This window comes from Patagioenas fasciata, chromosome 26, assembly GCF_037038585.1.
Source record: "Patagioenas fasciata isolate bPatFas1 chromosome 26, bPatFas1.hap1, whole genome shotgun sequence".
NCBI classification, from domain to species: domain Eukaryota; kingdom Metazoa; phylum Chordata; class Aves; order Columbiformes; family Columbidae; genus Patagioenas; species Patagioenas fasciata.
Window position 1 is genome coordinate 7,249,848 of NC_092545.1, and position 27,156 is coordinate 7,277,003.

The 27,156-nt window shown below is 58.5% G+C and overlaps 1 protein-coding gene across 1 annotated transcript; it reads left to right on the forward strand.

Annotated features, from left to right (window-relative positions):
- Window positions 1-12,482: 12,482 nt before the first annotated feature.
- TCIM (transcriptional and immune response regulator) lies at window positions 12,483-13,772 on the forward strand. The gene has a single exon (XM_065856683.2). It carries the CDS (start codon window positions 12,568-12,570, stop codon window positions 12,853-12,855), a length of 288 nt encoding a protein of 95 aa, XP_065712755.1. The 5' UTR covers window positions 12,483-12,567; the 3' UTR covers window positions 12,856-13,772.
- Window positions 13,773-27,156: the final 13,384 nt, after the last annotated feature.

Consider the following 27,156-nt stretch of genomic DNA (forward strand, 5'->3'; position numbering starts at 1 on the left):
GGGAGCTGGTGCTGTGGGGACACCGGCTGTGCAGAGACCGACCCGCCGGTGCCGCAGCGGCACCAGCGCCGGGGCACAGGGACCTCGCTCCTCTGCGCGCCCGGCTCTGCCCGGCCCCCGCCCGCAGAACCACAGCAACACGGACCGGGGGAGGAGCGTGGATTTGGGCCACCCTGGAACAGAAAACGAGATGCCGGGGGGCTCTGGGAGCCAAGGGGCGCCCTGCACCGGTGGGCACGCTCACTTCAGTACGCGGCCTTTGGGGAGGAGGGAGGTGCGTAAGAACTGCACAGAAACAGCCAGGCCACAACGTTCCCGAGTTGGCATTGACACACGGCAAGGGCTCACCACGTTGGGGTTTGCTTTGCCAAACGCTGTGTGGGCGTCGCACCCAGCGCCAGCACGTGCGTTACTCAGACCCAGCTCCTTTCAAACCGGCTCCGGGGAGGACCCGGCACCCAGACCGGCACAGCGAGGCGCAGACCTGCACCACAGCCTTGATCCCTCCCTGCGCCGAACCGCTGCTGTCTCACACTGCTCACAAGACGCAGAAAGCCAAGGTCTCAGGTGTATTACGACTAGAAGCACATTGCATTTAAATAATTTACACCTACGCATAAAAAATGCCACAGTACGCTGGAGAGTAACAGGGCGCTGGCATTGCCGCTGCCTGCAGCACCGCGGGGCCGTGGCCCCAGAGGGCTCCTTCTGGCACGTGCAGCTCTTCAGTAAAGCGAAGGTATTTTTCAGCAAGGGGAAAACAGGCAAAGAGCAGCCCCCCGGCTTCCAGAGCCGCTGCCCCCAGACCTCACCCCCAGCGGCACCTCTCTGTGCTTGGCTGGGACGGCACCGTCCGCCCCGGCTCCACACAAACCAGAACGGGGCTTTCGCACCATCTCCTGACCCTGGCGGTACCTGCGGGGCCAGCCAGGACAGACCCCTGCCAGGGAGCCAAGCAAAACCAAACGGGATGGTGCAGCCCTCGGCCACAGCCAGAACAGCAGCGACAGAGCCAGACCAGCGCCACCCACACAAAACCACCTTATCACCGCCAACAGCGGCCCTGCCCTGCGGCGTGATGCAAACATTTCCATTGCGGACCCACGGCGCGGGAGCCGCCCGGCAGCCCCGGCGCGGCACTCCCAGTGCCCTTCTTGACTCCTTCTCACCCCTTTTATTAAGCAGAGATTGCTTAATATTGATTAATATTAATTGCAGTGGTGCCTGACGGTTGGACCCGTGTGATGGAGCAGGATCTCCGTGCCTGCCCATCATCCCACCCACGCTGCTTGCTCAGACTTTCCGTCCTCCTCAGTCTCTTTGTGTTCTGGTTGCTCCTCACCTGGGTCTCACCCGGGCCACCCCCACCGTGGTAAATCCGCACCAGGGCTCCGGCGATGCCGCCGGCGCTCGCAGCGCAACCCAGGTCCCTCTCCCCAGGGCTCCACGCAGCCCCGGGCACACGCAGACGAACCTTTGCTGCCACTCCTGCCCATTTTGTCCCCGTCAATATTTGAAATCGAACAGGAACACAAACATTTGGATTCCAGACACTTCCCAACCCTGACCTTATTTATCATGCTTGGCTCTTCTCCCGGAACCAGAGCCAGAAGACGCTCCAAACAATTTAGGTTATTTAACATACTGTGCATGGATCAATCTCGCTCTCCCCTCCAGGCACGGGTTTCCCTTTGTGGTTTGCTGCGCACTTATTATGTCCATCAATATCCAAATAATTAAAATTCCCCATTACCCGGGTCCTGGCTCCCTGACGAGCTCCTCATAGGCTATAAAATATTTCATGACCAGCATTCCTTAGGTGCCCAGGAGGGCACAGAAATACTCGCCCTCGCCTCCTTGCTGGCGGTGCCCTTGCCCCAGAGCTGAGGGCACATCGGCCCCGACAGGAACGCTTGGTCCCTGCCCAGGGAGCTCCTGGCTTGGGCAGTGCGACGGCTGCCCCGATGTGATCAGAGGACACGACTCAAGCCAAAAATGCTAATTACGGCACAGAAGGAAGGGAGAGAAGCTGCTAAATTACACCTAATATGGAAGCAGAGTCAGGGACAGATTGAGAAGCCATCGCCGCAGAGGTGCTGGACACGGGGCTGTCCCATCGTGCTGGGGACACGGTGACGCAGCACCCCGAGGCAGCCACAGCCCGCTTGCCAGCATCCTTTTCCTGCTGCAGTTTGCATCATACATAGAGCAAACTGAACAATAAATACCATGAAGAAAGTGCATTATTATGAAATACAGGGTTTTCCAATAATTAAATCATGGCTATTACTTGCACGTATAAAATCAACAGAGTGTATCTGGGCCAGCTGGGCCAGCTGGAGCGTCTGAGGCGAAGATTTGCAATAAACCAACATCCCATCCTCCAGCTCGCCTCTTCCTCCCGCTCCACCGGGTTTGCATTTCAGTATTTGCGGGGTGGTACTGCCGGACAGACCCCATTTCTGCAGCCTCCTGTGCGGAAAGCTGCGCCCCATTGCCATACACTGGGCACACAACGTCTGGTCTATGAGGGGAACGACGGCCAGGGCCGGTTCCTCCAACGCAGGGAGCGGCTGTTGGGGCCGGCAGCCGGGTCAATCGTCGCCTGCACGGTGGCATGTCACCAACGGCATGTCACCAATGGCATGTCACCAATGGCATGTCACCAACGGCATGTCACCGCTGGCATGTCACCACTGGTATGTCACCAACGGCATGTCACCAATGGCATGTCACCGCTGGCATGTCACCGCTGGTATGTCACCAATGGCATGTCACCAATGGCATGTCACCGCTGGCATGTCACCGCTGGCATGTCCCCGCTGCCACGTGGAGGAAGCGCCGCGGCCACCCCAGCGCCTGTTTGCAGAGTTACTCAGCGCGGTTGCTAGAGCGGGTAAACACGGGCAAACAAAGGCGTGAGGCAACCCCTCGGAACCCGGCTCCCCAAGAGCTCTGCCTAACCGATTCCTTAGGAAAACAGAAAACCAAAGCAGACACGGCACTGCTATTATTGCAGCAAGAGGCTGTCTCATGCTGGGCTCTGCTGCTAAATATATTCAGTGTTTACTGTACGCGAGAACAGTAGGAAGCCTTCCGAAACGGCACGGGGGTTGCTCCGATGTTTTTCAGCAGTCACTCACGCCCAGCTTGAGCTGCTTTTGTCGTGACGCAAATGGAAAATATTTTCCTGGTTTAATTTCTACTGATCAAAGACGCTTCCTCCAGGAGAGCAGCCCGCGGCGCTGAGGGCAGCAGAAGGCTCCGGGAAGCCCTGTCCCCGCGGGGCGCCGGGCTCGGCGCAGCGGACGGGCAAACCGGGACACGGAGCCGCCAGCAGGGCCCTTGATCCTTTCTCTTCCCAGTTCATGTGCTCAACAAGAGACTCGGTGTTCACCCCCGTGCTGGCCAAACGCAGCACTGAGGACACCTGGCCGCCCCCAGGTTTGTCCCTGCGGGGGCACCAGCGCCATCCCCTCCGCTGCACCACGTCCTCTGTCCCCAGCCGCTGCCGTGGTGAAGGCACCCGCGGACGGGCAGGGTTTGGGGTCAGACATCTGCTGGATTGTGTTTACATTCTCCATAGGGTTTCCCTAAACAGGGCTGGGAAACGCGCCTTCCGCAGCCCTCGTCGTGGCAGAACTGACTCAGCTCTCTGCACGGAGAGGGCTCTGGAGACGTGGTCACCGGCCTCGTTAACTCGACGTCACGCTCGACGCTGTTTACCGATAAACAGTGTGTTCGGTTTTAATTTGTGCCTCACGTCAGCACCGCTGGCTCCCCCAGCCCCTCCTGCGCGATCCCAAGGCGCGGGCGCCCGCGGGGCCAGCGGCACCAGGCACACGCAACCGGTGATTTAAAGAGCAGCAGTGACCCACGCACACCGTAACACCCAAACCTCGAACTTCCCTGTCCCCTTTCCCTGCCCCTCCAGCCGTCACCAGCGCCGCTCCCAAAAACACGAGTGCTGCTCAGCTTTTCCTCCTCGACGAGCAGCTCAGAGCCACCCAGGCGCTTGGATGCGCTCAGATCAGCATCAGACAACCCGTGCGAGAGCTGCTTTACCCAGCGTTCTCCATCCAAACGGCCCCTTCATGTATTAAGGAAAACGCATGCGGCCCCACGCTGGCGTTCCCGCACATTAATTACACACCGCAGCCATTGGGTGATGTGGCCAAGGCCGTGAAGGATCACATCACACACAGCTCCAGCGCTAGGACGACAGCAAGACTGACAACGCCTGTACTGACCCATTTCTTCCTCAGGGCTTCTTATGTAAGAGATGAAAGAGGGAGAGGGGGCGGTGCTGGGGCAGCATGGGGCTCTCCCTCCACCTCCCAGCCGCTCTGTGCGGACCCGCTGCTCGCCGCGCTGCTCCGGCCCATGCCGAACCTGCACACAGCTCCATCCTCCTCCCCTCCTACACAGAGCTGCAATCAGTCCTGAAACTGCTCCTTTTCGTTTGAACCGCTTGCATAAATAACCTGGCACAGACAGACCAAAATACCCATAAACTAGCACTGACACTTGACAAGGATTCAAGGGCAGATCTCGAGAACAAAGACAAGGCTCCCTTGTAAACAAGGCATCAGTCACTGAGATTATAACAATTAGGTAACGCGATTGTCAGGAAACATCTAGAAGGCATCACTGCAAGAGCTAAACAAGTCTGCCAGGGGCTGCTCGGGAAGCCGGGGGCTCCCCCGGGGCTGCACGGAGTGGGTCCGTGTCCTGCTGCACGCTCCGTGGTTCAGGGATCGGGATTCTCCCTTCCCTGGCTCTGCCCGGCACAGACCGGTGCTGAAACTGCTGTGCCAGTGTCACCTCTGTCCCCGGGATGGGCTTTACAGCCCTGCGAACGCGGGGCAGAGCGGCAGCTGACGCGCTGCAGTGGTTGGGAGAACAGCCGCTGGCAGCAGCTCACGACCTGCCCCGACCCCGGGCGCGCCGGAACAGCCTGGACCCAGCCCAGCAGCTGTGCGGCCTCGAACCTGTGCAACAACCATGCAAATCCCCGCAACACCTGTGCAACACCCCTGCAAATCCCCGCAACACCTGTACAACACCCCTGTAAATCCCCACAACACCTGTACAACACCCCTGTAAATCCCCACAACACCTGTACAACACCCCTGCAAATCCCCGCAACACCTGTGCAACACCCCACAAATCCCCACAACACCTGTACAACACCCCTGTAAATCCCCACAACACCTGTACAACACCCCTGCAAATCCCCGCAACACCTGTGCAACACCCCTGCAAATCCCCGCAACACCTGTGCAACACCCCACAAATCCCCACAACACCTGTGCAACACCCCTGCAAATCCCCGCAACACCTGTGCAACACCCCTGCAAATCCCCGCAACACCTGTGCAACACCCCTGTAAATCCCTGCAACACCTGTGCAACACCCCACAAATCCCCACAACACCTGTACAACACCCCTGTAAATCCCCACAACACCTGTACAACACCCCTGCAAATCCCCGCAACACCTGTGCAACACCCCTGCAAATCCCCGCAACACCTGTACAACACCCCACAAATCCCCACAACACCTGTGCAACACCCCTGTAAATCCCCACAACAACTGCGCAACAACCACACAAATCTGCATGGCACCTGTGCAACACCCCTGCAAATCCCTGCAACACCTGTGCAACACCCCTACAACACCCCTGCAAATCCGCATGACACCTGTGCAACGCCCCTGCAAATCCCCACAACACCTGTGCAACACCACACAAATCCGCATGGCACCTGTGCAACACCCCTGCAAATCCCTGCACCACCCCTGCAAATCCACATGACACCTGTGCAACACCCCTGCAAATCCCTGCAACACCCCTACAACACCCCTACAACACCCCTGCAAATCCGCATGACACCTGTGCAACACCCCTGCAAATCCCTGCAACACCCCTACAACACCCCTACAACACCCCTACAACACCCCTGCAAATCCGCATGACACCTGTGCAACACCCCTGCAAATCCCTGCAACACCCCTGCAAATCTGCATGACACCTGTGCAACACCCCTGCAACCCCCCGTGATGCCTCAGCATGAAAAACCACCCCCAAAAGCCGGTATGCAGCAGCAGCCCCTGCGGCCCGGCCGCCGTTCCCGCGGGCGGGTAGGACGGCCCTGCGGAGCATTCGGCTGCAGGGCCGCCCGGTGACAGCAGTGCGATGGCAGAAATGGCTTTTGCAGCAGGTACAGAGCGGGAGCCGTCAGGCCATGGGGGAGGGCGACGGGAGGCAAACACCATCTGTGTTCTCCAAGGAACTCTTTTGTCACTGGAGGAATCAACTACACGGCTGCCTGCATCCCCACCGCTCTGCCTGCATCCCCACCGCTCTGTCTGCGTCCTTATAGCTCTGTCTGCATCCCTACAGCTCTGCCTGCATCCCCACCGCTCTGCCTGCATCCCCACCGCTCTGCCTGCATCCCCACCGCTCTGCCTGCATCCCCACCGCTCTGCCTGCATCCTTATAGCTCTGTCTGCGTCCCCACAGCTCTGCCTGCATCCCCACCGCTCTGTCTGCGTCCCCACCGCTCTGCCTGCATCCCTACAGCTCTGCCTGCATCCCCACCGCTCTGCCTGCATCCCTACAGCTCTGCCTGCATCCCCACCGCTCTGCCTGCATCCCCACAGCTCTGCCTGCATCCCCACCGCTCTGCCTGCATCCCTACAGCTCTGCCTGCATCCCCACCGCTCTGCCTGCATCCCCACCGCTCTGCCTGCATCCCCACCGCTCTGCCTGCATCCCTACCGCTCTGCCTGCATCCCTACAGCTCTGCCTGCATCCCCACCGCTCTGCCTGCATCCCCACCGCTCTGCCTGCATCCTTATAGCTCTGTCTGCGTCCCCACCGCTCTGCCTGCATCCTTATAGCTCTGTCTGCGTCCCCACCGCTCTGCCTGCATCCTTATAGCTCTGTCTGCGTCCCCACAGCTCTGCCTGCATCCCCACCGCTCTGCCTGCATCCCCACCGCTCTGCCTGCATCCCTACAGCTCTGCCTGCATCCCCACCGCTCTGCCTGCATCCCCACAGCTCTGCCTGCATCCCCACCGCTCTGCCTGCATCCCCACTGCTCTGCCTGCATCCCTATCACTCTGAGAGCCGGCTTCCCGCAGGATGCTGTGCCAGGACATTTTGCACATCTACCCAGATCCGGCACTGCCCGCCGTGCACAGCTCTGGGCTGCAGCCGCCGTGGCTCTGGGAATGATGGGGACACCCAGGGCCCCCGCAGCAGGACAAAGGCAGCATCCTGTCTGCCAGCCCTTTGCAGAGAGGAAGCGGCTGGTCAGAGATTAGAGCCCTGAGGAGGGGGACACTTAGCACCAGGACGTGTGTCTGGTACTGTCACCCGTGGGCTGGGCCGCGACAATGACCCCAGGCAGCCCCGCGGCCCAGCCCCGCGGCAGGATTTCCCGTGAGCCCGTCCCCAGCAGCAGACAATGAGCCGTCTGACAGCTGGAGACAGCTCTGCCTTGGCCCTGCGCTGGCCAGGCTGCTCGGGGACCCTCAGGAAGATCAAACAGGAAACTCAGCAAAGAAAGAAAAAGGTTGTTCGTGCTTGACAGTCTAAACTTTCATTGCCATGAGCGGTCCTGCTGACCCAGGACGAAGATGCTCTGGCTGCCAACCTGCCGCCCGCCTCCCCAGCAGCCGCCTCCCGCTCCACGCGGGGAGCACCGCAGTTCGAGGGACCCTTGGCACGGCGCCTTTGGGGAGCCTCAGGCAAGAGGAGAAACCCCGTGACTTCCCAACATCCAGCCTGGCCCCAGCCTCCACGACAGCACACGTGCCCACGTGTCCTCAGCTCTGCTGGACGCGGGGCCGCTTTAAAACGGTTCTGGCTTTTAAAAGGGCCAGAAGTTTCTGCTTCTTAACAGGCATGATTTACTTACTGTAACTGGCTATTCATGATGTCCTCCGCTGCATTATTAACTCAGCGATCGTACATTTAGCAGAGAATTTACGAGAAACAAGGAGACATTCATTATCAGTAACAGCACAGGCTTTACTCTTATATGGTCTGAGTGCGGTGCTGGGCTGCTGGGCTGAGGGCAGCGCTGGCACAGCCGAGAGCAGCGCCGGCACAGCCGAGGGCAGCACTGGCACAACCGAGATCAGCGCTGGCGCAGCCGAGGGCAGCGCTGGCACAGCCGAGATCAGCGCTGGCAGCGCTGGCACAGCCAAGAGCAGTGCTGGCACAGCCGAGAGCAGCGCTGGCACAGCCGAGATCAGTGCTGTCAGCGCTGGCACAGCCAAGAGCAGTGCTGGCACAGCCGAGAGCAGCGCTGGCACAGCCGAGGGCAGCGGCCGATGGACGCACTGACATAAACGCTCCTGCTGGCCTGGGCTGCTGGAGGCTGGGGTGCAGAACTAACGCCCTCCAGGCTGCGCCCGACATAACAACACCCGCCTTAGCAGCCCCGAAACCAGCATCTAATTTACTTTTCATAGGCAGGATAAAAAAAAGTATTGAACAGGCACAGCGCAATTTTTTTCCCCATTAAAACTTCCATATGGAATGTAACCAGATGAATCGTGCCTTTGCTGTCTGAAAACCTGCAGCTTTCTTTCTCTTTTGCTGTGTGAGCAGGGCTGTCTGAGAGACGTCTTCACCTCCCAGCAACTGAGCTGCAGCGGAACGGCTGCTGAAATCCACCCCCCTGTACTGCACATCGGAACGGGGGACACGGGACAGGTCCTGGGGAGCACACACGGTCACATTGAGTTCTCAGGTTTTGTAAGAGAGGGCAGGGCATCCTGCCATAAGAAATGGGACAAACGCTCCCCGATGCTTTACAATAACCACAGAAAACCCACCCAACGGCAAACACGCAGAACAGCGCGGGTGGAGCCGTGGCGCAGCAGCCGGCGCTGGACGCAGCCGCGGGCGGGCAGAGCGGCGCAGGCGCCGCCATTCGCACCACACGGGTGGCTGCACGTTCCCAGGAACGCGGGTTCTGCGGGGAACGCGGTGAACCGGGTCCTCTCTGACCTCCCGGTCCCGCAGCCGCGGCTCCGGCTCTGATGCGGTTCCCAGCAAACACCAGCAGCCGCGTTCTGGAAGGGTCGGGATTCTCCAGCCCCCGGCAGAAGCGGAGGCTGCAGGCGAGCCAGGACTGAGCACACCTGGCGAGGGAGAGGACGGGGAGAGAGAGCCGGCCCGAGGCTCCCGGGCATCGCAGATGCTTAGATTTTCATATATGCTAAAGACAAAGCACATATATGTATGTAAAAGGCAATAATTCAATGCTCCTCTCCTGTCCCAAAGCCTTCCAGGTGCCCTTCCAAAGCCTCGGTTTCTGAGTATGTGGCCCACGGCTGGGGGCCTCTGCAGCACCGATGCTGCATCCTCAGAAGCAGCGCGGCGCTGAAGCCGAGCAGGCTGAGGCAGGCTGCTGAACGGGGAGCTATGCAAAGCATGCCCTGGCAAGGCGCAAAGGCATCCCAGATTACCTTCTTTGGAGTGATTTTGGACAGTTACAGAAACGCACACGAAGTTCTCTGCAAGGGTTTGCATGAAGGGCACTGGCTGCTCCTGTCCCGTCCTCCCTCCCGCTCTGGGGGTCTCCAGGTGCCCTGTCCCACATCGGATCCTCCGGCAGCTCCCAGCTCTGCGCCGGAGCAGCCTGCGGGTGTATTCAGACCCGCAGACCTGGTCGCCGGGTCACCGCGCTCCAGCCTTTCCCTCCGGCGGCCGCTGGCTCTGCCCGCAGAGCCGCAGGCTGCGCTTGCCCTGCAATAAATCAGAACCCTTCGCTCCAAGGGCTCCGTGGCCGCGGGCCAGGACGCGGCGCCTGCTGGACAAGCTGCCCCAAACCTCGGACAAACGTGCCCGTTCCCCCCTCCAAACCCGTCATCTCGTCAGAGCAGTTAGGATGTGGCTGAGCTGCTCTGCAGAGAGGGTGGGGATAGGAATTAATCCTCCCGTTAATGTGCGAAACGGGGCGTTTGCATTTCGAGAAGCAGTTATACAATAGTAGCAGGAGCACTGTGATAGAAATCGCATCTTGTCTGAAGTTCCACTCCAACCCAACACACGAATAATTCCTCCTAAGCATTCCAGGGAAAGCAGTATTGGAAGACTGATACAAACAAAAATCGCTGGCAAAAGACAGATGAGGCAGCTCCATCTCGCAGCCAGAGTTCAAGGCAACTGAATCTATACGAGGGGGCAGAGAGGCTCGGAGGAGCAAAGGCATCCGTTACCGCTCAGCACAAGATGAGCTCACAAGGCACCACCTCACCCTGGCAGCCCTCAGCTGCCTTTCCTAACGCAGCAGCTTCATTCTCGGTTTCCATGGCAGACGCTTTCCTGAGCTTGTATCTTCCACAAATATTGCTAATTTATTCTCCTGGCCACGTCTCTGCAAACACCTGCAGATGACTCCATGTGCACTCAGGTGGTGAAAAGCAGCCATATGCTAACACGCTCTCGTTTTCGACCAGGGGAAGCTGTGCCTGGCAAGGGAAGGGCTCATTTTCTACGGCCACAAGATCGCGGCTGATCTCCTGGCGCTGTTTTTTACCCTAAGTACTCTGGAACCGCGTTATCTGTCCAGCGAAGCAAAGTACATTTAGCGTTTTGGTCAGGCATTTTTTACAGGCCGTGCTCCTATTGCTCCCCCTCATACTTCGCGTTAACAGGCGTCTGTAAAACACGAGCTGGCTCGCAGGCAGAGGCCCAGAGCCAGCCACACCAAGAGATCCTGCTCTCGGGGTGGATTTTTACCAGCCCTGCAAATGTTGAACAAACAGAGCTGATGTGTAATTCTCACAAACTCGGCAAGACTGCCGCAAAGTGAGAGGCTTTGAAGTCTTCCTGGCAGAAGGAGAATCACCAGCTTTTGTGAAGCAGTTGTTTATACACCAAAGCGCATAACAGCTACCACACGCGAAAGAAATTCAGACAAACTCGTAAAACGTCACCCGCACAATGACAGCAACGCAGAAAGGGTGGAAGAACAATCGCAGGCATGTGCAGGGAGCGCGGGTGCCGGTAGGAGCACGAAGCCCGTCCTGGGGCGGGATGCGGGGGATGCTGCGCACCGGCTCTGCCATTCGCAGTTAACCCTGCCCTTTGCTCTATGCCGGCACAGCCGCCCGGCACACGGACCCGGGGGCTCCGCATCGCGGCGTTCGCTCCGACGCGCCCCGCGCTCCGTCCGAAGGGACAGAAGCTCTCGGTGGGAGGTGGGTGGCAGGACACTGGGGATGTCACCGTGGATCTGCTCATCCCTGCGGTCAGAGGTCCCGTCCACCGCTCCCCGGTGGATGCGGGAAACCCCTGGAGCCACATCCGACGGCCTGGCCCGGGGACAGGGGCTGTTTCGGGACATCTCTGTGGGGATGAGTAACGGCACAGGCAGTAAACACGCTGCTGATTGTCCAAACAGCGCCTCTGCACCATCCGGCTGCTTTTCAGCCATTAACCAGAACACACTTATCTCTGGCTCCCTGGCCTCCAGCGGCTCCTGCGCCCACTGCCCCCCCGGGCCAGGTTCGGCTGCGCTCAGTAATGCCAGATCTTGAAGCCCAGCAGGACCGTCCGCGGTCAGAGCTGACCCCTCGTCCTCAGCCCACAAGAGGCACCCACGGACCCACAGCACGTGGTGAGCTGGAGGGGACCCGTGGGGATCACCCCGTCCAGCTCCCGCGGGGCTGCCCACAACTAAACTGTGTGACTAAGGGCGAGTCCTCCCGGCCCAGGGCTTGGTGTTGGCCAAGGGTGGAGAGCACGAGCCCTTCTGGAGTGGAGGAGCTGCACCCGGGAGCTGGAAATTAAAGAAAAAGGAGCAGGGCAACGCACCACTGCTGCAGAGATTTAACCTGGTGCAGAGAGATTTAACCTGGTGCAGAGAGATTTAACCTGGTGCAGAGAGATTTAACCTGCTGCACACGTTGCCACGAGAGGCCGGGCAGCTCCGTGGTGTCACATCAGGGGACACCATGGACACTTAGAAAACACAGCTTTGTGAGTGCTGAACGGGACCTGCATCACCTGGGAAGCAGCAGAAAGCACCCCGTGGCCAGACCGAGCAGTTCTGCTGCGGGGCTGCGCTTCTGTCTGAGCGAGACAGACAAGGCAGGTCTGCGTGCACGGGCTCGCAGGTAGCACCTCCTGCTATAGTTCTCACCTGGAGTTCTAACTGCTCATTGTGTTATATATTCTGAGTGTAGAGCTTTCCCGCATGCAACAAGAGGCCAGAAGCAGAGCTTGAGATGTTCCAAGTCCCACGAAATGCTGGAAGTTGCACGAATCCCGTTCTGCAGCGAGTCAGACGAACCGTCCCATCGCAGAAACAGAAAACTTCTCGTCTCGGCTGCAGAGCAGAGGAAAGTTGGCAACTTCACTGTTAAACTCGCCTGTGACTGCTCCGTGCTGACATCAGCGTGATCTCACCGCTGTAACTTGAGCCCTCCGGCTTCTCCTCCAGACTGCCTTTAAATACGGGCGCTGGGAGCCAGCACCCATCCCTCCGGCACTCCCGGCAGCTCCGCACTAGATGAAAGCAGAGACGCTGCAGAACTCCAGCCATGTCCACGTCCCTGCGCGTCAGCCCCTCGGTCCACGGCTACCGCTTCGACACGGCCCTGCGCAAGAAAGCCGTGGCCAACATCTTCGAGAGCATCAACCAAGAGTCCCTGCAGAAACTCTTCAAGAACTCTGGGGACAAGAAGGCGGAGGAAAGAGCCAAGATCATCCTCGCCACCGACCAGGACCTGGAGGAGAAAACAAGAGCGCTGATGGCTCTAAAGCAGAGGCGAAAAGACAAACTGCTCCAGTTCCTGACATTTCGGAAGTACTCCATTAAAATCCACTGAGCTGGCGCAGGCAGCTGAAATGGAGGAAAACATTTCGGGACGGGACTGTTAGTGACCCCCTGCCACGGGCAGCACGTTCCACGGCCCCACGGGCTGCTGCCGGGACGGGGACCTGACCGACCCCACGGGGCTCAGCCCCGCCGAGCACGCAGCGAACCGCCACGGTGACAGCAGCCGCGGTGACAGCAGCAGCGGTGCCACCACAGCAGCGGTGCCACCACAGCAGCGGTGCCGACACAGCAGCGGTGCCGACACAGCAGCGGTGCCGACACAGCAGCGGTGCCGACAGCAGCAGTGGCACCACCAGCAGCAGCGGTGCCCACGGGAGCACCAGCGCACGCAGCAGCACCGGCGCTGACGGCGGCAGCGGCACCGGCGCAGCGTGGCGGGCAGAGCCCAGCAGAGCGAGGACGCTGCACACCCAGGTGCGACCCGAGACCTTCGGACAGACTCGCTGTTCCCTGATGTCCCCTCGGTGCCTGCAGCCGGCCGGAGGGCCGTGCTGGACCCGGACCAGCTGCTGACCGCGATCGCTGTGCGTTTGTTGAAATGCATGGCAGGGCACCTTATGGTGCAGCAAGTTCAGCCTTCAGGGCACGCGTTTGCTCTAGAGACACACTGTGCAACTCCAGCTGTTCTGTCTCAGGCTGTACGCGTGCAGTATAGACTGTTTGCACAAAAGCAATAATAATGATGTATTTCCCTGAATTTACTGTGAACTTCCTTAGCATTTTGTTCACATTAACACTAAAAATCTAAATATCGTAACTACAGTTCTTATTTGTATAAATTACAATAGCTATTAGACAAGTACTTCATGGTAATATTTTATGACAGCATTATTATTATATTGACTATAATTTATTGCATATGGCAATCTGAAACTTAATAAATTATGAGGTAAACAGAAATTCTCTTGTCTGAAGTTCTGAGTTCTGGAGGAGCGGGGGTTCCACTGTCGGGTCAGTTCACACAGATTCTGTTTCAAGCGCAGACGCCTCTGTAATACAGCAGAATCACACCTTTTGCAGCACTGCGCCAGAGCACCGGTTCAGACTCAGCAGTGGGGCAGCGCCTCGGGCTCCTCGCAGAGCAGACCCAGAGCTCCGGCTCCGCTCCGCATCGCCCAGGAAACAGGAGTGAGCTACAAACGCTTCGGCAGCAGAATCGGCCTCAGTGTTTTTGCATATTATGCCATAGCATTGTGCTGGAGTATGTTGAAAATAGTTAAAAATAGCCAAGACTAGTTATTTATAACTATGTCCTCTAATAACCTGCTGGGTTATAAAAAACATTCCCATGACCCTGCTTAGAGCCACAAAGATAAAACGATTCAGAAGAATGATAGACCAGCCCCAGTTTCTCTGCCTACAGTAAACAGTCCAAATCATCTGTAAGTCAGGGACACTAGAAAAAATCCTCTAAATGACTTAATAGCATGGATAACCGTAATTATTTATGGAGTGACGGAGCGTATCCAAGCACTCCCTGAGATGCCCACGCTTGGGAACACAAAGCGCGGGGCGTGATCGGAGCTGCCCGAGCGTCCCCGGGGCTCCCAAAGTCCCTTTCCGGGGAGGGGCAGCGGGAGCCGCGGTCACACCTGCCCCGGCAGGGACCTCGGAAAGGAGCTCTGAGCTCTCCAGGACCAGCCTTGCTCAGAGAAGCCCCACAGCGCGGGTTTGCCCCCGGTTCTCCGGCATTTGAGCCGTCCCAAGGCAGCGTCCTGCGCTGGGCTGCGGCTGTGTCACCCACCCAGGTCACAGCCCCACAAACCACCGGTTTCCTCCGGTCACAGACGTCCCTGTGCCCATATTCCCATGTAGCCGCATGCCACCAACGCCAGCGCGTCGTCTGCCACTTTCTCCCCTGTAAAAGCGAACCTGAAGGAAGGCGCGAACACTACAGAAGGAAAGCAACGCCAGCCCGAGCGGTCCTGCCCAAACACCCCTGCTCACACACATTTGCACAATGTGACCGATACGACCCTGCGACTTGGGGACTTCACAGTCCCTCCTGCCTCATTACATCCAAATTATTGGCCCGAGTGGCATCCCTGATAAATAAAGGGCACTTACAGAAAAGCCGTGTGTTTATTGGACTTTTGCGGTGGAAAAGAGCGTTTTCCGCTGGTGGCAGCCCGCGCGCTGCTTGGCGGGTGGGCGCTTTGCCAACAGCAGCGCGCCCGCAGGAGGCTCGGCATGAATTGCGGTTCATGGCTACGGAACTTTGGCCGAGCGTGAGGTACAAGTGCCCCAGCACTGCAGCCCTGGCACCCGCGCTGCCCCCCCCGCGGCGGGGCTGCTCGGAGCCCCCGGCCCGGCCCCGCGTCCCGGCGCTGCGCTGGGCGATGCCGCGGCGGGGAGGGCGGGCACCGCATTGTGCCGGGCCCTTCCTGAGCGCCCGGTGCCGCAGACGCGGTGTCTGCCGGCGCGTGTGCCGCCTGCACCGGCCGCCCGGCCAGGCGTGGGGCCCATTGTCAGCGTCCCCACCCTACAAACGGAGGAAAAGGCTGTTCAAGGTATTTCCTCCCTCCAGGAGCCGGGCGTTTCCATTAATTCTTCTCGGTGAGTCAAGCTGGCTGTACTGGGTGTCCCCGTGTCCCGGCATCCTGAGGAACATGTGTCCGAACTGCTAATTTTATCTGGCGGTTCCACTGCTGTGCCACGGGCAGGAGCGCGGCGGAGGGGCGGCTGCACCCCCCTTGGCCAGCCATGCTGAGGGGGTCCCCACCACGGGCAGTGGGGACGAGGCACAGAAAACCAGAATAAACCTTATTTGCACAGACTCTGGTTTGCCAGACTGGGGACGGCGGGGAGCAGCTCGCAGGGCGCTGGGATGAAGGAGCCCAGAGCAGCGCGGGGTGAGTTACGGCACAGAGGTCCCACGACCCGTCCCCACCAAACAGCCATCCCCACCGCCCCAACAAACCACTCCTGCAACCCTCCTGGTGACGGGAAGATGGGGTTGAGCAAGTCAACAGTGCTGCTCAGCCCGTCCCTGCGCTCAGGAGATGGGGACGTTCCCCGGTCTGAACGCCCTGTGCTGTGACCTTCTCATTTCTGGCGAAATCAACCCCACTGGACACGAGCAGAGTCCAAGGGAAGCTCGGCCGCCCCTCACCCGCTGCATTTGTGTGCGGAGGGACAGGGCGCCCTGGCCAACGCCTCCGGGCAAGTTTCCCTTCCACGCCATTGAGCAACGGGCAGGTTAAAAATTGACATTCAGCTGAACTGCACATCTGCCTCGCCTCCTTGGCAAAGAGGCACCCGGGGAGCCAGCACCGGAGCACGAGGCATCTGCTGGCCAGGGCACGGCAAAGCCGCCCCCAGCCTGCCCTCAACAGCCAGAAAGCTTTGAGTTAGCACGGGGGGCACAGAAAAGAGCTGATCCGGGGTTTCAAAGCATGAACGCCTCACTTGGCAGCAGAACGCTGCTACGGCGTCGCTGTGAAGTGACGGACAAGGCTACTTAGGAGAAGAAAAGCCTCTGAAATACAGTAGCTAATAGGAGATGGCAGAGTTGCCACATATCTTTGTTAAAAAATGAAAGTTAGGCTATTACCAGAGTCTTAACACACAGCCCTGAGAAAAACCCTTTTTTCCCTTTGAGCTGCGCACCGGATCGGTGCAGGTGTGGTGCACGGATGCTCTGCTGCAGCCCTCAGCACCTCTACAGCACCAGAACCCCAGCGCCAGCCCGGGGGGATTGGTCGTTCCGAGGTGTCCGTCTGCACGGCTGCTCCGCGCAGAGGGCGCTCCGGGAGCACACACGGCGCTGCGACGCTGGCAGGGTGGTACCGGCGGCTCACGGGCTCCCCCAGGCCACAGGGTTTCTGGTGATGCCAGAGGGTTTCTGGCGCCTGGCTCCCCGGTGAGCGGGGGACCGGGCAGTGACTCAGAGCTGAGCCAGCGTCACCTCCCGGACTCCGGCTCCTCAGCCACCCACACACAGGGAGCATCATCCAGTCACTGAGCAACGGCTGGGACTCAGCACCGCATCCTCCCCCGTGGAAAACCCGCTGCCTCGGGATGACCGAGCGGGGCCAGCGCTGGGGGTCAGTGACTCACGCTGAAGCAGGCGGTTCCCAAAGAGAAAATCGCCAAATTATGCTTCCTTGATTGGACATGTTCTCCAACTGGGTTTCTAGTTAGAATTCACCTGGCATCCTGACTGGTAGAAAAGTTCTGATCCAGACGCAGTTTTTTCTCTCCCTGTCTCTGAACTGTAAAGCATGAGACGCAACGTCGCTGCACAAAGGTGCTGGGGAGCCGCCAGGCCCTGCGCCGCAGCCAGGGCTCTGGGCGGCTCTGATTTACACCCAGCCCCCTCGCCCCAGCAGCGCTTTCCGAGCCGCTTTGCAGGATGCACGGGGCTGCCAGGGAGTTCGAGGACAAACCCACAATTCAGAGGCGCATTGAGATCCTGATCTGAGCAGAGCCCGTGGAAAACGTCCCGGAGGCTTGAAGGATTTTGTACAGAAATAAAAACCTTGACTACATTATGCAGAAAGCGCTGCCAAACATAGGCTGGCTTTTATCCTGACTCGAACAATAAGCCTCTTCCCAAATGCTGAGTGTTTTAGCTGCAATAAAAAGTATGCAAAAATGCATTATGATCGTGGAGAGACATTTGTCAAAGTCAAGGACCAGGTTTGCCCTGGCTGACTGGCCAGAAAACATAACAGGGTTGTTGTTGCTTTTTGGTTTTGTGGGTTTTTTTTTTAGGAAAGTGAATAAAATGTGATCTGCCGTCTGAAATTTATCATCTGCAGATGAGATAGAAAAAGACGACTCGTGTTGCCTTGAAGCAGCTCCCCACCAGCTGCACGCGGAGCTGCACCGGAGCTGCACCGGGGCTGCACCACGGGGGCTCCGCGCCTGGGACCCCCCGGGTTCCCAGCGGTTGATCCCCGTCTGTGCCCCCAGACTGAGCCTCAGCACCCCCCGAGCGCTGCCGGGAGCGCTCCTGTTAGAAACCTCGACACGCTTGACTGCAGGGCTTACCGCCCGCCGTAAGTAAATAAATTAAATATAATTTAGTATTTGATTGTACGATTTACTGTTCCATTCTTTACAGCTTCTCGGGTGCATGCCCAGTAATTGAGCTAAATGAAGAGCCCCGTTAACTCCCGGCAGCTCCCAGCACCGGCCTGGGTAACCTTCCACCCACTCCGTCCCGCGGTGTGGGCCAGGAAGCCCCTCTGCCCCACGTGAAGGGCAATTATGGCTGTTTGACTGTAATTAACGCCCCAGGGCAGAGAACCGACCCGCGCACAGAAACCCGGGTGGTTTTGGCACCAAAGCCCAGGGCCGGCTGTCACAGACCGAAATTTTAGCCTCGCTGTGACTTTGGAGACCCTTTCATTTTAAATAAGGTAAACTATTGTTTAATAAGACATTAAAGCTACGTCAAGTACTTCAACCTGAAACAGTATCCTCTTGTATTTTAACAGCTTTCCGGTGCTGGATCACACCGCACACCTGAAGGCTGGCTTACAGGCTGGGCTTAACTCCCCTTCCACTTTCAGCTATGCATGGTAGGTTTTGCTTAATATAAAATTACAAATTTCATCCTTTGGTGTACTAATTGAGGTCAAGTGGTGCTCCTCTCACCTCTCTAACCATGTTAATCTCTGTTGCAGTGCTATTCTCTGCAATCGGTTGTGTAATCGGCGTGTTGGTGTCCTCGTCCAGGAGCGGTTCAAACGCAGGCCTTTAAACCGATCACCCGGAGTTCCATCCCGCGGCAATTATACTCACAGCGCGATCCCTTCCCACGCAGCTTCAGATAAGAGTCCAGAGGAATCAGCGCCAGATGTACCCTTACCCAGGCAAAGTCCCATTTACCCGGGTGGGAACTCAGGTTAAACATCAGCTGGGTGAGAGCTGCCACGCACAGCCGCACCTGGCCAGAAATCCCGCACTTCCACATCATTCACATCACGTATCAGCTACACCGTTTACATAAAGCCCCGGCCACCCCGTGACAGCGGCGCCACCAGGCGGCCCCTGCCAGGGGACAGACCCAGCTCCCCGGACGTGGTCCCGCACCCCCCGCTGTCGCCGGTGTTCTTGAGGTGCTGTGAGCGCACAAGCGACGCCCTCCGGAGCGAGCCCGCCCGCGGCGGCCCGAGCCGGGGATGCGGCCGCTGCGCGCCCAGCGCCGGGGGCTCCCCCTTCCCTCCCTCCAGCTCTGGGAGACCCTGGCACCCCCCGCCGCCCGGGCCAGCCGGGAACAGCCCCTGCACAGCCCGGGAGCCCCCGCGGCGGTGCCGCCCTCCTGTGGCTGCAGGGCCGCTCGAGCCGGGCTGAAAGCCGCTCAAAGATCGGATAATGTAGCATCACCGAGCAACTAAAACCGACAGGTACTGCCCTGCCTTCGGCCTGGCGGTGCCAGATACGTCAGCCTGGCGGTGCCAGATACGTCAGCCTGGTGCCTGGAGCCACAGCAACTGCAGCAATGCGAGAAAGGGGCTTATCGGGAAAGGGGTTTTATCCTCAGTTGTTGTTCTCATCTTCGGCTCAGCAACACGAGGATGCTGCAGAGGTGGAGACAGCACGGAGAGAAAGGGACGTTGGTGTGACACACGCTGCTCTGGTGCCACCACACCTCACCGTGCCGGGGGCCTCGTCACTGCTGGGATTTGTACAGCCACAGCGGAATTTGTGCTCCAGTAGAAATAAACCTTAATTTAAAAGTCCTGTGAAGAGCAGGACAGCAAGCAGCAGGAAAAAAACGCTGCAGCATTCGGCTAAAACCCCTTCGGAAGGAAACTTTTGAGCTACGGTGCTCCTTGGGGACCCACTGGCAGGGCTTGTGCCTTGGGGACGTCTCTGTTTGTCTCGGGTGGGGGTGGGCGCTGTGCAGGGAGCAGCACGTTCACCGGGGAGCAGGGCGGATCCAGCAGCCAGGCACACTGCAGCGCGCTCCATTCCCTACCGCAGAGGTTTCTTACCCCGCCACGCACTGACTGGTTTGCGGTGGCCCCGGTTGACCGCGTGCCGTCCCGGCAGCGACGCCGCGCTGTCCCGCACCCGCCGGCCTGCGAACGGCCGCTCACCGTGAGCAGGGCCCGCGGCTCCCGAGGGCGAAGGGCCGGTGGCGTCCCCGCAGCGAACTCTGCTGGAAGCAACAGAAATGACGCAACCACTCCCCAGGAACACACGTTTTATGGGCGCTGTAAGTCGCGAGGCACCCATGTTGCAGCAACAAAAGCCCGCACAGATTCAGAATTAAAAACGCCCTTGATTCACTTAAAGGGACACGTCAAAGCCTCCCTTAATCGTGATAAATCCCATTCTTTCATCTGAGAAGGTGACATTTCATGGCAAATAAGCCCAAGAAATTGAGTGGAACAAGGAAGAGCTTCCTGTTTCATAAGTGATTTCCTACAATGAACAAAGCTCAGCATGGAAACAGGGGGCTGCATGCCTGGGGCTCAGCTTTTTCAGGTCTCTGTTGATCCCAGGCAGGCAGATGGAATTCATCACAAGAAGCTAATCAGGGACACTGGGACCTTGCTGCATCTGCAGGGAGAGAATATCAGTTTTGGGAGCCATTAGAAACCTGCCTCTCGTAACCACAGCTTGCAGCTTACAGACCGTTTCCCATGGGAACTGTGCACAGGGGCCCATTAACCCGGGTCTGCCCGTCTGGTCCCAAAGCAAGGAGGACTGCGGCCACTCCAGCAGTCGGAGGGTGCACCGCTCGGGGCAGGATAACGAGCACTCGAGCTTGGCCTGTAACCATGTGCTGCTGCACTGTCCCCCCAGGACAGACATTTGCCCCAAGCTCCTGGAGTCCAGAAGCCAGGCTGAAAATCCCCTTTCTTTCCCAGAGAAGGGAAGAAGCCCTGGGAGCCTCCAGGACCGCCCAGCCCCATCATCACCAAATCACAGCCCGCACAGCGGTGCCGGGGCCCAGCCGGGCAGCCTCCCCCAGAGGGACAGCAGCAGCCCCAGAGGTTTTAGGTGCAGACAAGAGCAGGTCCCTGCTCCAGAGCTGCTCTCACCTCCTCATCTCCTCCAAGGCTCTGCAAACCTTCCCCTGCTCCAGCCTCCCCCTTATGAAGGACCAGATGAGATGCTGCCCATCCTCCTCCCCCAGGCAGGTGTTTCCCCAAGGAGCCCCTCCCAGCCCTTCCTCCCCCCGCAGGTGCAGAGCCCTGAACCCTCCAGGAATCAGCTTTGCAGCCAGTGAGGCACAGCCCGAAAAACGCGGCGCCGAACCCTGGAGCCGCGAACCAGCCTACAGGGAGAGGCAGAAGATGAGCGACCTGCTGGGTCCCGCAGCCCCAGGCGGATCCCGCAGCCCCAGAGGGATCCCGCAGCCCCAGAGGGATCCCGCAGCCCCAGGCGGATCCCGCAGCCCCAGAGGGATCCTGGCCCTTGGCCGCCTCCTCCTGCCCAGTCTGCGCGGGGGCAGCGGTGCCGCTGCAGCCCGGGAGAGCTGAGCCTTTGGGAAGGGCCTGGAAGGCAGAGGGGGAACGGCTTCCTAAAAGGGAGCAGGTGCCACAAATACTGCGGTTTATTCTGCCTGCAGGTTGAGCCCTGGCAGCCAGGGATTTTCACACATTTGTATTTGCTGTTACCTGATAAATAGATTTCTGGGCAAGGTCTGAGGTGCCCAAGGAGCCTGTGGCACGAGCGAGTTAAAGAGGTGTCTGGAGGTGAGAAAACGGCTGGGGGCTGTTTCCATCCCCCAAGCACGTTTACTGGCAGTATCTGTACAGACCTTGTGTTTCACTAACACACCGGGACCCGGCCTTCCCACGTCAGGGGCACCGGGGCCACCGGGCGCTGCCAGCGCGGCACCGGCCGCCTTCGGGGGAGGCTTTTTCGAGCTCTGGTGGGTGGAATTGCAAAGAGGAAAGTGCTGAGCGCTGGGAACAAACAAGCTGTTCGCCTGCCCCCGGGGCTCCCTCCCAGCAACGTGTTAATTCCAGCTCAAACTGCCAAAAAAAGGAGCTCTTAACAAGCGAAGCTGGGAGGAAGGGCAGCTCCATCACCCTTCGGTCCCCGCAGCCACGGCGCCAACCACGGATCACCCATCGCCACAGCGGCACACACCGAACCTGCCGGGGCTGCTGCCGCTTTCGGTCCCCCCTTCTCCCCAGAGGAGGTGCTGCCTGGCGGAGCATCGACCGCCCCACGGGAGCTGCAGCCTCCCTGGTTTGTGCTCTTACAGGAAACTCATTCTTCGTGGTTTATCAAACCCAGCGCGTCTCCAGACAGCGGAAAACAAGCACCCCAATTATGCCTCGCCATTTGTCTGACGTTTTCATTATCCCCGACGCGGTACCCATCAAATACTGCCTTGTACTGAAAGCCATTTCTGTCAAATTAAGTTAAAAGGAAGTAGTGGAACACTAAAAGCTCCACATCTAATCCTGCCACCTGGAAAATCAGCAGAGAAATATAATTTCGTAGTCTTTCAAATTAAATCAGATTCTGGGCTCTCTGCTGATGAGTTAATCCAGCGCTGAGCGGAATAGCTCTGCTCAACCATGACTGGGGCCAGGCACGTCCAGCGCACGGCAAAGCAGTTCCAGCCCAGAGACACCGTTTAATTGTGTTCTCCCCTATTTCTTTCAGCTGACGAGGTGCCTCGGCCGCTCCGCGCTGGGAGGCTCTGGGCAGGAGGAGCCGGCGCCGCGGAGCTGCTCCCGGCGCCGCGCAGAGCGGGGCAGGGACCGCTGGCGCTCACCACACCCGGGGTGGCCTGGGTGGCCCCGTCCTTCCCCAGAGCCCCCCGGCTGCTGCTGCCCGCGCCGCCCATCTCCACCAGCCCTTGGTGTTCTGCACAAAACCGGCCCGCACACCACCTTCTGTCTCTGTTCTCCTTCGAACATGCGGAGCACAACCAGACATCTCCCTCATGCTTTAGTTTATTCTATTCTTTTCCCCCAGTTGCGCTTCATACGAAGTCCGGAATGTCACGTCTGATCTTCCCCGGGTTTCCCACGGGTCTTTTGGGAAATCTCAGACCAGTTGCATTAGAAGCAGCAAAAATAATTGAAAGTGTGAAGTGCTGAGTGAAGTTCAAGGATCACAAAGCGTTTCTTCTTTTCTTTGCCCGTTTGCCACAATTACTGAACACCTGAGGGTGCGAAGCTGCTCTGAACCTGCAGGGACACTGCTGGTGACAACAAACACTGCGGTACAAAAGCAGAAATGAGGTCATTTCTACAAATAATAACAATTAAAACCAAAACAGAGCGACAAGGGTACGTACGAATGAGCTGGTTCATTCTGAGCAGCTTTCCTGGTATGATCTTAGCACAATATGCTGGTTTGGTTTGGTTTCTGTTTTGTTTTCGTAATTTACAATGTGTTTCGGTGTCTATAAAAACGCCCTTCAGGCTGCCAATGGCAACGGGAGCCAGAGTGGTGACAACGTAAGAAAACACGTCCTCTGACACCATCTACCCAAACCCCGCGCTCCGCCCCGAGATGTCGTTAAACACCGATGTCCCGAGGCTGGGTGCGCATCCCGCACCCGCTGGGGCGGCGCAGAGGAGCCGCTGCACCCGCAGAACGGTGCTGTCACCGGGTGTCACCGGGTGTCACCTCCCGCGGCCCACAGGCGCCGCCTTGCAGAGCCCATCCCTGCTGGGTGCCAGCCTGCCGAGGACGAGGACGGTCCCCGGGGAAGCGTCGCCCTGGGACGAGCCTCATGGGCACCCGAAAACATGTCACTTGTGACGATAGCGGCATTAATGGAGACAGGCTGCACGTGTCAGCGAGGACATACAAGTGTCACTCCAGTGGACACACGCTGCTGTTCTAGACAAGCAACAACCCATCCTAATAACAAATGGCAAGCAAAGGCTGAACAGAGAGCAGGCAATAATTTCTGCCCGGCACCGCAGCTGTGACCGCGGTGGGAGAGCAGCTGCCGGGGGGCTGCGTGACGCAGTGACCGCGGCGGGGCAAGGAGAGGCGGGGAGCTGCTCTCCGACCTCGGCCTCGCTCTTTTCTTGTGCTGGGGAAACAGTTTGCACTGCTGCTGCTCCTGCAATCACGACCGATGCTCGAGGAGGAGATGAAGAATTTATCACCCCTCTCCGGACAGCGGTGATAGATTATCTGTGGAGCCGCGGAATTTCCCCAGGTCTGATATGAAATCCATCTCCTGGAAATGTTCCCCTAGCCATCCAGAGGGCTATTTGCAAACTGCCAGGTCCGCCGGCACACAGCTTTACCTGCAATCATCTGGGCTGCAGCGTTTTAATTTGTCTCCTCTAAAGAGGCCCAAGGGTACCATAAGAGGCAGTTGCCAGGATTCAAAGGAGACGGCAGAATTTGATCTCTTTCCATGGCCTTGTATGTAATTATTGGAAAGAGCGAGGGAGGCAACACAGACACAAAGACTCCAAGAGGTTAAAAGAAGTTATTCAAAGCTGGTACAGAAACGTCCCTCTGCTTGGGTTTGGGGGCAGCAGTGGGTACCAGGGCATGGGGTGCAGGCAGCAGCGTGCAGTGCTCCAGCAGGATGGGACAGACGCCCTTGGAAGGGCAACGACGCCCAGAGCACCCCAGGGACAGACGCCCTTGGAAGGGCAACGATGCCCAGAGCACCCCAGGGACAGACGCCCTTGGAAGGGCAACGATGCCCAGAGCACCCCAGGGACAGACGCCCTTGGAAGGGCAACGATGCCCTGAGCACCCCAGGGACAAGCCCACCAGGAGCCCTTGTCCCGCAGCATCTCCCAGCACGATCACCCCCCAGGCAGGGGGAGCCGCTGTCCCGGGGCTGCCCGTCACCGCTCGGTGTCCCTCTGCAGTGTGACTGCAACAGCTGTGCAGCTTTGGACAGCTGTAACACCCCAAAGCAGTTTGGATCTCTCCTGTTTTAATTGCACCTTGCCCCAGGGCACGACTGCTGGTGGCTGAAAAGCCGTCTCAGGCTCCTGGCAGCACGAGGCTCCGCTCTCTTTGACTGTATTTATCTGTATTTTAACAGCCCAAGCGAGTCCTCCGCACCGCCGCTTGGGAGAATTTCTTACGTGTCATCTAGTTTTAGTGCTATTCTATTTCATTTGCTACCTTACTTTAATCATTTTTTAACACTCTTCTAGTTTGCATTTCCCTCTCTCTTCATCTTCATCTGTTCCTGATATTTTATTTTTCCAATAAACTAAGTAATTTAATGGCCCTAATCCCAAGCCTCCAATTTAGAGCATGGATGTGGAGGCTGCAGAAAGAAGTCCCAATTTAAACCTGTCAGTCAAACATAATTTAATGTATCATCATCTTTATATCTCAAACTGCTCCATGGGAAGGAGACCATGACCGGTACTCAGTTTACCTCTAAAACACCCAGATTTCTCTCTTTCTAGTGCTTGCTTTTCTTATGCACGGGCTATTACCAAACGACAAAGCTGTCCAGGCTCTGGACAACCCCAGGCCATGGCGGTTTATGTCCAGGGGCGGCTGCACAGGGCTCGGAGAGCCCCAGGACGGATCCACCATGTGGTCAGCGTGACGAGCCGAACGGGAACGCCCGCAGCCGCTCCCTTGGCTCCCGCGGCTCCGTCTCCCCGCGCACGCCGTGCACCGCGGCGCTCAGCGCCGGGACGCGCAGTGGCTGCAGCCGCAGCTGCGCAGCAGCAGACACGCACCCCACCGCCCGCTGCGCCGCCGGTGCCGTCACCTCCGGCCCAGGGCCCGGGCGAGGAGCAGCGTCAGGCAGCAGCAGAGAACGTTCAACAGGGCCGGCTGCTCAAGACGCGAGCTCCTGAAGTCAACCCGAGCGAGGCAGAGCAGCTGACGACCATACAAGCACGGACCACCGCTCCATCGCGGCTCCCGAGACCCGGGGGCTGCAGACATGGATAGGGCTTCTAGGGGGCTCAACAGGCTGCCAGCCCTGCGGGTCTGTCACCTGCGAGGGGTGGGAGTGTCACCTGCGAGGGGCGGGAGTGTCACCTGCGAGGGGTGGGAGTGTCACCTGTGAGAGGGCGGGTCTGTCACCTGCGAGGGGTGGGTCTGTCACCTGTGAGAGGGCGGGTGTGTCACGTGCGAGGGGGCAGGAGTGTCACGTGCGAGGTTGGGGGGGCTCTGTCAGCACTGTCACCTGCGAGGGGGCAGCTGCGCCCACAGCAGCGCCGGGACCCCCCGCTCCAGGGCTGAGCCCCAGCCCAGCGCTCAGACATTTAATGGCGCGAGGTCCTTCCCTTTGCTCCACCTCGGAACAGAAACATAAATCCAATGGCCATGTCCTAGTTTTCTGCAATAATATCTTCCCCATAAATATCTTCTAAATCGTCCCAACCTCAAAGGCAGCGCTAATAAAAGCGCTCTTTATGGTTATTAGACAAGCGAAATGTCCCTGCACTGAACAATTACCTTCAAATATCTGTTCAGAACTGGCAGGGAGTGGAAATCAGTTTCTTCCTCCCCAGGTACAAATCCATAACGAGGATTTATTTCCGGGGCGGTGGGAAGCAGGAAATCCCTCTCCTCGGGGCGCGATAAGGAGAGAAAAAGAAATAAAATGGTACAAGTTAATACCGAAGCATCTGGAGAAGCAAATGATTTGCAGGAAGAAGGGGCAGGAGGTCGATAGCCTAGAAAAGCTGTCAATAACGCGAAGGGACGGAGGCCTGAGCTCCGCCTGGAGGAGCGGACGAGAACCAGCCCTGCTGCCTCCGCTGGGGACAGCCTTGTCTGTCTGTTTTGCTTCAGTGAAACTGTCACTATCATAACTCTACTTTGGTAAAACGTATAAAATCGCCACGAAATGAAGCGGTTGACAGGAAGCGGCATCACCCATTCTCCAGCAAAGCCACAGCGAACCTGCCGTGCTGCCCCATGCAAACGCAACGGTTTGAGAAGCAGAGGCGGGCGCAGGTGTGTGCTCACGGAGCCACGCAGGGCGGACGCCGCGGCGCCCCCAGACCCAGCTCTGCCCTCGCCCATCCCCGCGCTCCGCTGAACCCGCCAGCTCTGCAGCAGGCGGAGGAACCCGCTGGTGCTCCAGGGACGTCCCGCACAGCAGCCAGCAGGGGACAACGGGGATCAATCACACAGCTGGAACTGCTGACTTGAGCGGATTTTAGAGCTCTTTACTCTAGGGCTCTTCTTTATAACTCCACTGAGAGAAGCGCCGTATCTCCTACAGCAACACGCTCCAGTGTTTTATTTTCTATGAAGAGCCAGCGGCAGTTTCACCGAAGCCCCTGGAGCGTCCCGCAGCCGCACGGGGGGCACGGCCGGCGGACACGAGCTCTTCGCTCTCTGGTGCCCGGACCAGATCCCTTCCCTTCTGCCTCGATCCCATTTACGGCACAGAGGA